The 12,398-nt window shown below is 47.8% G+C and overlaps 8 protein-coding genes across 8 annotated transcripts; 3 read left to right on the top strand and 5 right to left on the bottom strand.

The window, feature by feature from the left end:
- Positions 1-257: 257 nt before the first annotated feature.
- On the bottom strand, positions 258-533 carry N7489_008370 (uncharacterized protein; the record flags this gene model as incomplete). Its single annotated transcript, XM_056714120.1, has 1 exon — positions 258-533. One exon carries the CDS (start codon positions 531-533, stop codon positions 258-260), a length of 276 nt encoding a protein of 91 aa, XP_056561742.1.
- Positions 534-774: 241 nt separating this feature from the next.
- N7489_008369 (ribonuclease H family protein) lies at positions 775-1,966 on the top strand (the record flags this gene model as incomplete). Its single annotated transcript, XM_056714119.1, has 3 exons — positions 775-1,299; positions 1,421-1,741; positions 1,793-1,966. 3 exons carry the CDS (start codon positions 775-777, stop codon positions 1,964-1,966), a joined length of 1,020 nt encoding a protein of 339 aa, XP_056561741.1.
- Positions 1,967-3,987: 2,021 nt separating this feature from the next.
- Positions 3,988-5,105, top strand: N7489_008368 (uncharacterized protein; the record flags this gene model as incomplete). The annotated part of the gene is made up of 2 exons (XM_056714118.1): positions 3,988-4,249; positions 4,300-5,105. The coding sequence occupies 2 exons, from the start codon at positions 3,988-3,990 to the stop codon at positions 5,103-5,105; spliced, it is 1,068 nt and encodes a 355-aa protein (XP_056561740.1).
- Positions 5,106-5,380: 275 nt separating this feature from the next.
- Positions 5,381-5,764, bottom strand: N7489_008367 (uncharacterized protein; the record flags this gene model as incomplete). The annotated part of the gene is made up of 1 exon (XM_056714117.1): positions 5,381-5,764. The coding sequence occupies one exon, from the start codon at positions 5,762-5,764 to the stop codon at positions 5,381-5,383; it is 384 nt and encodes a 127-aa protein (XP_056561739.1).
- Positions 5,765-6,831: 1,067 nt separating this feature from the next.
- N7489_008366 (patatin-like phospholipase family protein) lies at positions 6,832-8,754 on the top strand (the record flags this gene model as incomplete). Its single annotated transcript, XM_056714116.1, has 5 exons — positions 6,832-7,057; positions 7,143-7,538; positions 7,585-7,639; positions 7,695-7,721; positions 7,776-8,754. 5 exons carry the CDS (start codon positions 6,832-6,834, stop codon positions 8,752-8,754), a joined length of 1,683 nt encoding a protein of 560 aa, XP_056561738.1.
- Positions 8,755-9,697: 943 nt separating this feature from the next.
- On the bottom strand, positions 9,698-9,910 carry N7489_008365 (uncharacterized protein; the record flags this gene model as incomplete). The annotated part of the gene is made up of 1 exon (XM_056714115.1): positions 9,698-9,910. One exon carries the CDS (start codon positions 9,908-9,910, stop codon positions 9,698-9,700), a length of 213 nt encoding a protein of 70 aa, XP_056561737.1.
- A 681-nt stretch (positions 9,911-10,591) lies between these two features.
- On the bottom strand, positions 10,592-11,061 carry N7489_008364 (uncharacterized protein; the record flags this gene model as incomplete). Its single annotated transcript, XM_056714114.1, has 2 exons — positions 10,592-10,974; positions 11,034-11,061. 2 exons carry the CDS (start codon positions 11,059-11,061, stop codon positions 10,592-10,594), a joined length of 411 nt encoding a protein of 136 aa, XP_056561736.1.
- A 649-nt stretch (positions 11,062-11,710) lies between these two features.
- N7489_008363 (uncharacterized protein) lies at positions 11,711-12,398 on the bottom strand (the record flags this gene model as incomplete). The annotated part of the gene is made up of 4 exons (XM_056714113.1): positions 11,711-11,803; positions 11,851-12,041; positions 12,089-12,191; positions 12,246-12,297. Coding segments are annotated over 4 exons (439 nt in total), but the record flags the coding sequence as incomplete, so codon positions are not given.

The following is a 12,398-nucleotide window of genomic DNA, read 5'->3' as shown; positions in this document are numbered from 1 at the left end:
TATGGAAGGCCGCGAGACAGGTACTAATTGCGCGTATAAGGATAGAGGTAGTTTCGGATATTATCGATAATGGCCTCTTTTTGCTCAGGATCGAGAACAATAGTCGAGAGTGGTCGAGGTCTTTTTGATGCTGCGCGCTTCTAATGAAAACTAGAGCCCGCAGATTTCAAGCCTCGGTAAACATTCACACGGTCAAGATTATGCTTAGTAGACATCTCCTATATCTCACGGAGGAGTTCTTTGAGAGTCCCTTATCTCTATAGCGCGGCGTAGAAAAAGAGCTTCTCCATGCTGGCCACCCAGGGGCTATTTACGTCTTTGTACGGCTGACGCCGCAGACCAACCCAGCACCCTTTATACATGAAAAAATGGACGTCACCAGCAGCCGGAGCGAAGCGAATCGGGTGAAGTTTGTCCAAGTACATTCTCTTGATCCAAAAATCCCGTCCATCCTCATCGAAATGCCGCTGATCTTCCTCGGAAAGATTGGCTTCTTCCTCTTCCTCATCAGGCCACAGCGACATAAAGCTCATTCTCGTCCCAGCAACGAGCTGTCGTGTCTTGCTTAAAGCAATGTGGCTAGAAATCCAGCGTATAGCATCGTCGTATAAGTCATCGTGGTACCTTATCTCAACCGACGCAGCAAAGAATATGGAGAGAAACTGGAGCCGACTCCATATAGAGGGAACGACATAAGTCCAAAATGCTACAAGGATAGTCAAAGAAGCGGCCCTGCGGCTACGAACAGGACCTGCGTTCGCTATTCCACCAACGATGCTGCGACGTCGACCAGTGGACGAGAGAGACTGGTCTGGATGGTCACCGATGGAGGCGCAAGCCTGGAAAACAGACGGATGCCTCACGGCTCCCCCGGGAACTTTGGCGAGGAACTGGGAGAGTCGGAAGGCATTCGCCCAAGCACCATGGCGAGCGCCGCCGGAGGTGACCATCGAGGACAGAGAGACCGCTATGAATCACCATAACAAGATCTTACTCAAGAACTCGGAACAAAGACCCCTAATACTCTACACCGACGGCAGTGGAATTGATGGAAAGATCGGTGCGGCGGCGATAGTCAATCCGGAGAAGGAATATGCTCATAGCCAGATGGGCGATGAGGAAACCTCCACGGTGTATGCCGCGGAGCTACGCGCCATCGAAATGGCCCTTGCCTTGGTTCTGCTAAGCACAGAACCGCGGACCGTACCAGCGAAGAACAGACTCGTCATCTTCGCAGACAGTCAGGCGGCGCTAAAGGCGCTTAGCCGACCGCGAATGCCGTCAGGACAGGTCTACCTGGTTGGGTGCCTAGACCTGATCCAGCGACTAGCATGCACCAGAGGCATCCGAACGGAGCTCAGGTGGATCCCCGCTTACCAGGGAGTCATCGGCAATGAGATAGTTGACCGACACGCAAAAGAAGCGGCCCAAGAACCTCAAGGACCACAGAACCCTCACAATCGGAATATCCGTCTCGCAGCCGCGGCCTAAGCGCCGCATTCGCGGCGAGGCGAAGATTGAGTGGGAAAAATTATGGACCAGGGAGAAAACAAGTCGGCTGACGAAACGCCTGATCGAAGCACCAACTAGGAAGACCCTCGCATACTGGTCAGGTCTAAGGAAAGCAACGGCGTCGATTCTGATGCAGCTTCGTACCGGACGAATCGGACTGCGCGCTTATCTGAACCGTATCAACCGAAGCGATTCAGCACGGTGTGATTGCGATCTGGGAAACCAGACGGTTAACCACATCTTGCTAGAGTGCCCGTTGCTCCAAGATGAACGCGAATAGATGAGGCACGCCTTGTCCGACCGTGGAGTCGCTCTTCGACGCGATAACCTCCTGGAACGACCGGAGGCTCGCACGATCGTGGCCGAATTCGTGGTCAGAACGGGCCTTTTAGACCAGTTTCAAGCCGTCGACCCAGTCGCTCTCGGTATGGAAGAAGGCGACGAGACAGAATGACCCCTCAGAACAGTGTGACGGAGGAAGAAGGATGGCGCCCGATAGGAGTGCAGTGCCAGGTCCACTACACTCCCTTGACCCAAGCGAACATGCGAGCGGAGGCCGACAGCAGAAATAATGAAGCAAGAGAGGGTGAGTGAGTGATGCGAAGGCGTGGTGTGTGTGTGTCTAGCGAGATAGATCCCGGGTTGTGGGAGGATCTAGGGGAAGGACGTTCGTTTTGGGTTGACTGATTTTGTTTATCGTGTTTGCATATCTGCATTTCCTTTGTCTTGTTTGCATTCATTCAAAGACAACCAATGCGGAGCTCGCTCTGTGAGCCCCATTGGACAGTTTGTCTAGTGGGCAGGCGCCCACTCTGCAGCTGTCGGCAGGCCCGATAGCACTCCCGCATAGCAGCATATATTTAGAGCGAGCTACATCGGGCAAATGAATTCATCATCATCTTCATCATCATCATCATCATCATGAAAGGTTTGGAAAGGGAAGCATGTCAAGGTGGTTTATATTTATACTAGAGCTTACATGTAATGCGACCCTTTTCAGTATCATAATCCGGTGGAGAATACCAGAGTATAGAGATGCGTCATGCTAAGACCTTTACCTATACGTGCTATGAGGAACTCCAGCAAAGTGTTCTGCTAAATCACAACCGAATCGAGCTTTAACCGAAGTTTGGCTTAAAGTAAAGCACAGAATTGTCTGTTTTCTGACCCCAAACACACTGAGCCTGCGGACCAGTTTTGGCAGGCCTGATTCCTATCGAATCCGGCATAAGTGGCTACCTATACCGTGCCTGTTTGGTTCTGCAAACCCGTCTGGAACAGTACTAATCGGTGGCCTATTCTTTTCTCGGGCTACTCCGTTCCAAACAACAACCTCTAGTTATGATCGTAGTTAAGGGAAATAACTCATGGACTAGATGAATCTAATAAGGTGAAAGAATTAGTGAAGCAATTTAAACTTCTCTTATGAGTAACACGTAATATACATTCGCGACTCCCTCAACCCATGATACGCATCCATCAGCAATGTATAACTCAACAATTATTCGAGAAGAAATACCAGGAACACAGCAGGTAGAACTTTTGCAATAGACGGGGCAGAATAAGTAGCTGCCGAGGTAGGCGACGTAGATAGTGGACCCGTCAACCAGGTAAGCGTAGATGTACCAGTAAAAACAAAATCTTCAGCACTTTGACTTCCAGGGTGAGGTGTGTATGTAACGATTGAAGTAATTGGCAAGTTCCAATACTCAACAGCAGGCCAGTTTGGAAGCATAGATGATGTGGCTCCAAGCTCGCTAAGGCAGGAGCTGCCGTAAACACCGAGTAGGCATTGGCCTGATGTAGTGGAAGCAGAGGATGTGGGAGTCTGCGCGACTTTAATGCCTCTAGGGAACTTTTCAATGGTAGAGGGACGGTTCGTGTACATGGTTGTGGTGTTGATGATATAGGAATCACCCGATGAATGTCTGGATATATTAGCAAGTACTCTGTCACAGGGACACGCAAATCGCACAGAGGATGCTGAATTTCTGCCAGGGCAATCCCTAACAGCGCCGCAAGGACATGGCTCATCCGCATTTTCTTTGGCAAAACTTGTTTTGATAAGCCGGCATCTCCTTCGGATTTGCATAGCCAGATATAAGCCAAATTTACTATAATGAACATTATTTGGGCATCTCTACGACGGTATTCTTCGACCAATTGATTCGCTGAAATTTGGATTGGATAGGCTGCGATACCTGCGACACCCTTTGATTGCGACACCCTTTGATTGCGATACTCCTTGGTTGCGACACTCTTTGTCCAGGGAGAAGATTAGATTGCCGCCGGGGTTTATCGCATTCGTTTAGCGGCATCAAAGAGCAAAGCTAAAAATAAAGGCAGCTTAATGGATATATACGGTTAGCGCAACTGACAGCATTTGCGCGACCCCATATATAGAAGCGGAGTGCTACAGTTACGAGATATTACCCAGTCATCTTATTCAGTTTTACTCTACCCCAATCCTTCCAAATGTCTGCCGCTCAGGATATTGTGAATCGTCTACCCATGGAGCTTCTGCACATGATAGCAGTTCAGCTTTGCAAACAGTCATTGAAATCCCTGTCGCTTGTCAACGGAAAATTTCGCGTTCTTTGTGCCTCATATTTATTTCGCACATTGGAGGTCCCATTCTCTCTTTCAGGATTTTACCGGCTAGAGCAAGTCTCGCTTTCTCAACTTGCACAGCATGTAAAGACGGTTTGCTATAAAGCACCAGAACTTATCGATCCCCGTTAGTACAGCTTACGTACTATGCTGGAACTATTTACTAATAGCGTGCAGTTGTCCAGCACTGGGATTACTTTAGCAACTGCATTTATACGCCGTCTGAGTATGTCCGAGATGAGAGAGACTTTTGCTGGGACAAAGGAATCTCATATATCGGCATACATTCATACTTTAGCTGTTTATCCCAGGAACAGCAGGGAATCCTCCGGAAAAACCAAGATACTAGGACAATTCGTGCCTGCCTCCCACGTTTCTCTAATCTGAAAACAGTCAAGCTATCGTTCATTGATGGCATCAAGCAACCGTTCACCTGGTTTGGCGGCCGGGTCTTTCTAGACTGGAAAGACTCGTTTCCCATTCACTTTGAGACTTTGATTCAAGGCATAATAGCGGCCCGGAGAGGTGGAGCTGTTATCCGAAGTTTTGAAGTTTCCGGCTTCTATTCTAGATTGGCGGCGAGTGACAATGGGCTGTCAAGCATGGTGGCCGACGCGTTATATAACGTTGAAGACCTCCGGCTGGTTGACAGCCCAAGCCTTTTGGAATTTATGTCTACCGTGACCCTGGCTTCCGTTCGCAGATTGGAGTTGGGAAGTTGCTGGCTCTGTGTCCCGGACCTGGAGAAGTTCGTCGTCTCGCATGCCAAAAGCCTGCAATTTCTTCATTTGGAAGATACCTGGATGCCTATTGAAAAAGTTCATTATTGGGGTCTTTCGCTATGTGATAGCTCCGCTGAGACTATTTTGACGAACATAGCCTGCATTAGAAGGTGTGGAATTCTACAGGAACTCACCATTAACAAGGGGAGTACAGACCGGTATCAGTATCACGAGGTTTTCGATGGATTTTTGGCAAAGTGAAGTTTTTGGGTATCTAATCAGAGAATGAGGCGAGATGTATATAGCTCATAGCTCTTCAATGATTTCTTATGCTTGGTGGCTATAACCTCATAATCAAAATTATCTCCGGGTTGGATTCGAGTGGGGGTACACAGGAAATGTGAGCTTTATCACAGACAGGCGACCTCTAGGTACAGTCTCCAGGACATATAGCATAGCAAAATAACAAAGCGGAACCATCCGTCTGCTTCATCGAATATCTAAACCGAGATTGCCACAATTGCAAATGCTCGCCCTCAAATCATCTCGCCACTATTCACTCTGCTTGTATCAAGATTCCAAAGGTTGAGGTAGCTCCGCTCGGATTCGTGGAGTCTCGAGGTGGCCTGGGCCAGGGCATCTTCCATCATGTGGAATAGCTGGAACATGCGTTCTTGAAACTGCTGCAGTGCCTGCTGGGACTCCTTCTGCCACTGGAGTTCCGCTTTGAGATAACTAACCTCGTAGACAAGGTCCTCTATTTGCTGCCGGAGGTCTGATGATGAACGCTTTGATTGCTGAAGGCGGAAAGGGAGCCTTTCAATGTTGGACGAAGTACCCCCATGCCGAAGGAGTTCATGGTCAACAGGCGTGATCTCTTCAGAAATGGTCCTTAGAGGACTGCGAGGGAATTGGTTCATTGTAGATAAAAATTCTCTGTGTATTGAAGTTGGTTTATCAAGCAAGTATTGTAGGATTCAGAGGAACGTGCTTCAGAAATATTATTCCACAAAAAAGGCCGAAGATATACGTCAGAAATCAACATTAATAAAAATAAAACGGCGAAGCAAAACGGGAAATATTGAATTATTGACGGTACCAGATGAACTACAGGAACGGGTCGCAGTAAACAAGATATGACCAGATGGCGTTGCAGGCCAAAAAGGGCTCGCAGTAGTTTCAGGCGCAACTCAGAGAAGCGTCTCAATAGCACGAGCCACTACTATACCAATTCCCCTGCAAAGCATAACTCGCAAGCTCACCCTCTCACTTTCCTAATAGGTGTCGCAGAATCAGTTTTCTGGCAATATCTCCACGGATCACCCGTACGGCTGATCGCATCACGAACTGGAGACCGTACCAGATCAAACTAGCTAATGCACGTTAGGGGAGCTTCCCAGCTCGCTTGCTGATCGAACTACTCAGGCAAGCCTGCATGGACTGTCCTTCGAAACTGAGTGGCAAGAGGGTCCTCTGCTCAGGGTGAGCATTTGCTGTGAGTGATTTGTGGCTTGCTGCCAGAATGTTTTGATTTCGAACCGGCAGTGTTTCACCTTCTGCAAAGAATTAAGTAAATAAACCCAAAGCTTCTCTTCATAAATCGTATCCTACAAGTACCAAAATTCTGTATCATGCAGCATACAAGGGACATTGGCTGGTTGAGCGTTGGAACCGGGGAGGGAGGAAGATTCATGCTTGTGGATCGCGGTCGCCTGGCTCGTATAGTGGCTGAAATGGCTGGTCCGGAGAGACAGCATCCGGCACTATGCGTTTTTCTCGGATGTGGACGCAAAGACGCCGCTCTCCAGCAGCTATATCCCCGAAACAATATCAAAAGACACAACTCGAACGCCCGAATTCAACTACGATATGATATTGCATCGTGGGAATCGCCGCGACCAATTCTATTTGCGGATGGTGATCCAGGATATAATCCGCGTCCGAATCATCTTAGTGTTGACGAAGATGGTCAGAAACACTTGATCTCATGGGTGAATATCGGTTCACGATTTCCAGTTGCCTCTACTGTCTTTACAGCAGGCCCTTAGTAGTCGACGTTCTCCCCCCGATGATGAATCCCACAATTCTTGCTATTGACGGTGGAGGGGTCCGAGGAGTCATACCCCTGGAGTATCTCGTTCTTATCCAGGAAAGCCTAAGTCCTTTCTGTCGGCTCCAGGACCTGGTTGACCTTGCTGTCGGGACTAGTTCAGGTTAGTTGTTTAACACTAATAACTTAATTTCGTTTTCTTCAGGTTTTGTACCATTGTCAACGAGAATGTTTCTAACAGATAGCAGGAGGCCTTAGCGTCTTAGGCCTATTTATTAAGCAGTGGGATCCCCAAACATGCTCTGAAATCTTTAATCGAGTAGCACGCCGCATATTTTGCGAAAGGCGCAATTCAGTTCTGTCCCGGATCTTACAACCTCTGTTCGGCGACGGTACTATCTTTGGAAACGTCCATAAGTGGCTCCTATGGCTACTACATGATAGTTGCTACGACGGCCGCAATTTTGACGCGGCTCTGAAGGAAGTTTTTGAAGAGGGGATTCATCTCTTTGATGCTATTGGTAGCTCCACACCGCAGTGCTCTAAAACAAGGGTAGGGGTTATTGCGACAACCATTGCCAAGGAAACACGGTCGTTCGTTTTTGGGAACTTCAACGCGGCTGAAGTGTGGGGTGAAAACTGTGGTAAGTAAAGCCATTTGATATGGCGAGCGATCTAATCAATTTATAGAGCACGAAATTGTCCGGGCCGCCCATCCAGACCTCGAGCCATCCATATGGGAAGCGTGAGCGAATCGAACATAATGTATTACTACACAACTAACATAGCATAATATGTAGTGCAAGGGCCACCGCTGCTGCCCCATTGTGAGTCAATTTCCCTGGAGATTCTGGACCTACCTGGTGCTGACATAGGCACAGCTTCTTCCCTCCAGCTGATTTACGAGGAATTGGCTCTTTCCAAGACGGAGGACTCATGGACAATTTTGCGGCAGGAATTGCACGCCGTCTTAGCCGTCAGATATGGCCGTCTAGGAGAAGGCCGGCGAGAATACTATCTATGGGGACAGGCATGTCCGACAGACCACAGAATCAGTCGCCACACTTCCGCCATATTTTTCGAGATGGTTTCCTGCGCCGCGGATTCGACGCGTGGATGTCAACAATGAATTCGCAAGCTAAGTGGGAAGAAATGTGGAGCCAATTAGAAGACACCTTTAAGCCGGATTATATCCGGTTCGACGTGCCGTTACGCAGCATGCCAAGTACTATTGACAATGTGGAAGCCATCGAGGACTATGAAAATCTTGTGGTCCTCCAGCCAGGCGCTGCTAGACTGGCGCGGGAAGCAGCAAGCTCGTTACTCATCTCCCGGTTCTACTTTGTGTTAGGTGGATGGCCTGAGAACACCACAAAGTCGTTTTGGTGTCGCGGAACTATCCGGTGCAAAGGTCGGGCTAGGGAACTAATTTCGGCCCTGCAGCGGTTGCACCCGAGAGGACTAGAATATACCACGAATGCTGGGCCCGTGGGCCGTTTCGCGGGCCTGGAAGAAGTTTGTCCGACTTGCGAGCGCTATTGCCGGCCCATGTCATTCTTCGCCCGCCATACAGATGAGGAGGTGAGCATTTATATTAGATCTGAAACCAAGCAACGCTGGAGAATTAGCGGCTTCCCCAGCAGCATAGCATCGCTCGCGGAAGCTCAGGATTTTATGTCGCCATTCGGGCGACGCGACCATGGGCAGCCAGGGGCAGCTCCCTGCAGCAACTGTGATAGCTTAGGGCACATACTCCATGGTACGAGGCGGAAACGATCCTCGACTTCATCCAAAGGCGAACGGGCCAAGAGGGTCCGTGTGGCGGGGAGCCCCGGAACTAGTCCAGAACTAGCGAGATGACGTGCAGATGACTAGCATAGTCTAGTGCAGGATCAAAATAGACTAAATTGACGGCACGTTTGAACGATAAATGCCGCATAATTTTCACATGGTTCTTGTATCATTAATTGGTTGATCTGTAATTACCGACAATACGAAAGCCTGCGTCCAAACATGTGGGTTGCTTGGTTGCTTCGTTGCTTGATTGGCTCCACGTTCAGCTGCCTTTTTTGATCCCCGTGCGTAAGACGTTGCCTGATTTTCTTTGCTTTTTATATCCTGTCAAATATAAAGGGGCAGAAGGAGCAAGCTAAGAAGAGTCAGACATTTTCCTGCCTCAACATCGGTCATCATTAGCGTTAGAAGGCCTTGCAACTCCAACTATTTCTTGGGGTATACACAGTCACCTCTTTAATGGCACCGCTGTCGACATTAGAACAGAAAGAAACGCAGTATTTCGTTCGGTACACTGCATCTCAGATGGTTGTGTCGTTCCGGTTCTGATTCCCGTGTACCGTCTCCCACCCGATCTATCTGTGCCGTAGGCTCTGAAATCGAATCGACTCCTGCAACAATATTAATCTCTTAGAATGATTTGCTGGGCCCAAAGACGGCCATGACAGCGCACCATTAAATTAGTCTAATATGACAATTCTAGATGGTGTGTTTGGGCCAGATGCAAAAAGATACTACTTGCGCCTACGCGGGCCAGCACTTACCGCACTTACCGTAGTTAATCGAATGTCTGCCCTGTATTTCATTACTCAAAATGGTCTCTCGAATTGCAGCTTTTTGATTTGTATCAACATTTGAAACTGTTTTACCTGCTCGTGACCATTGTTATTATATTAACAGTTCTTATGTCTTCCTGCGGCATTACATGTCGTCCAGGAAGCTCACAAAATAGGTCATAAAAACGCGACCTCGATGCTCCTCCAAGTTCTAGCAAGAATGGCCGGCTAGTCTAACTAAAAATGTCTTCGCCAGTGCCGTTGGGAACAGGGAGACAGATGCGACTGTTAGGCATGAGATAATCCGTTCTCGAAATGACCATATCACGATTCTTGCTCTCATCCGTGCCGTATGGCGGGGATACTAATCGACTCGCTATCAAACCTGAATGTCGCATCTCGTGCATCATTTCTGGTGGAGTGCGTCTGTCCCAAGCATTCATCATCTTGTCGGACAAGAAATTCCTGCGGTGTCCGCGCGCGTTAAGCCGCCGGGTAATAGAAAACTACTCTCGATATAATTACACCCGAACTGGCTCGAGCTTGTTTGTAGAATCCATATTTCGTTGCTACTTTGAATTTATCTGTCGAAACTTATCCGTCGCAGTCGGTTCCAGAACTCGGGTCAGTGGATGTAAAGAAACATCTGAACGTCTGATATACACCCATGCAGCGGATCCAGGCAAGGAGTGCAAACAGCAGATGGTGGCGCCAGCGAGACGTCCAGCCATGAATCAACAGCTAAGGATGACCAGGAAGGATGTTTTGAAGGAAGGCCGAAGTTATAAAGCCTCTATAAATCTTCATCTCCGCCGCAGAGGTATCGCCTAAAGAAGAGAGGGAGTTTGACTTCAGAGACTGATAGTCTTAAAAGTGACTATTACTCTAAACAGGAGAAAACCAGTTAATGGCAGAAAAATGTGAAACGTTAATACTAATCAGAAAAGGTAATATCCGCATAAACCCTGGCTTAGCATGGCAGATAGGAAATGAAATCACCAGCTTGTCGGCCCGCATGTCATGGTCTGTCATAGCTTTAGAGCTCGGTATGGACAATAAACTTGGTTAATTATTTAAAGGAAAGCCAAAAAATGAATTAAGGCAGGAGTATCTAAACTCGCAAGATCTCAGTCTCGCGGCACGGCGTTTAACAGGGCCTTGACAAAACCCTCCCTCTTTCCCGTCTTGGCTTGCTCTTTAAAGCCGTCACGCCCTCTAACGGTATACTCCTGGGCTCCAGAATGACTGAACGGTGAACGACGTTTGCGCAGATCACTCTCCCAATATACTTCCCTAGTTCTCTCACGACAAAATCGATATTGCCAACCCGAACCAAATGCTGGATTGACTGGCTCACGCTCCACGCTAACCTCCCAACCTGGCTTTAGCGTCCAGTCTGGGTTGAACATTTTCTGATCCCAGTCTGACTGAGGTATGTCGGGGCGCATTCTCAACACAAAAGGCTTATCTGTTTCTGCTCTAGAAGCCTTCCTTTCACCGCGGCGCCATGCTATTATAGTTAGTTATAGTTTATTAAGTTATTGATAATCACCATAGCACACCACTCACGTATTAGGTCATGCAAAAAATTTCCCATAGTTCGAATGTAGCTTCGCCGAATCACGCAGACTTGGGAAGAGCATTAAATTGGTGGCTCTTATGTATGTTGTTAGTTACAAGGAAAAGGATATCTTATATATCCACTAGTTTATTGCATCCATCATAAATACCCTACACCTTAAGCAAGAGGCATGAATGTTGGTTTTCCTTTCGACTTGCTGAACCAGTTTGGGGTCCGCAGAAGATGGGAAAAAGTCAATCACTACAACAAATGGATTCGCAGAACCGAATGGGGAGGGCGTGGATTATGGTTGCGACATCAACCAGTGTAGTGAGTGGAACTATTGATCGATGAAACATATAGGGATATGAGTGTGCTGGTGACTTTGTATTGATGCGGATTTCCGCTTCCGTGGGTTCGTTGGCTTGGTAATTCTCAGTAGTTTAGGTGGAATCTGATAAGTTTGGCATTGCTATGATATTGCAGAGGAGAGTCTTTGGCCCATTACGTGCCGAACTCCCAGGTTCGATGAGAAATTTTTTAGCCAGACTTAATGAATTCATGGTGCATCCAATAGAAAACATAGAAATTGATTCAATAGGACTTAAAATTGTGAACTAGCTAAATACAAGTATCACTCTTACGTGTTCCTGCTTTAATCCTTGACGGCAACAACTAGGATAGTTTATATATCGTGTTTCCGTTCACGAGCAATTGCGCAAAGGATATTGATAGGGCGAAGCCACCATGGTGCTGCACTAACCTGAAGGAAGGGGTGCTAATTGCAGTTAAATAAACGTATTTATCATGCCTGGCTAGACTCACCTGAAGAAGATCTTCTGCTGTCGCTGTTTGGGGAACGCCGACGAAGTCTTCAGCAAGGATTCCCATAGTACCGCGAACCCCAGTAGCGTCATTAAGACGAAGAAGGGCGTGGACTATCTTGCATACTGATCGAATATCTTCCGCTTTCCCTTGGGGATGGTGCTCCCGGATCATGCTTTCACCAATGCCAGCTAAAAAGTCAGTGCGTTGTTGCAGGAGCATGACTGAAATTACTGACTAATTTTCACCTCACCGTCATCGGTTATTAGGATACTGGAGCAAGCCAAGTTCCCATGGTAGATGCCCAAGACATTATGAATGTACTTTAGTCCTCGGAGAATCTGCATAATGTCAGCTTCCTCTGTTCAAAGTTTTCTAATATGGTTGTAATATACCCCCTTGCAGATTGTTGCAACTTCCACTTCTCCGAGCTGGAAAACCGGAGGCCTAGGGCTTTGGCTTAGGTTTTAGGCTTAGGGCTTAGGGCTTAGGGCTTAGGGCTTAGGGGCTTAGGCTTAGGGCTTAGGGCTTAGGGCTTAGGGCTTAGG

This window comes from Penicillium chrysogenum (genome assembly GCF_028827035.1).
Source record: "Penicillium chrysogenum strain IBT 35668 chromosome Unknown utg000005l_segment0_segment0, whole genome shotgun sequence".
Lineage (NCBI taxonomy): Eukaryota > Fungi > Ascomycota > Eurotiomycetes > Eurotiales > Aspergillaceae > Penicillium > Penicillium chrysogenum.
Note: the sequence above shows the minus strand (reverse complement) of the source record. Positions and strands in the feature narration are given on the sequence as shown.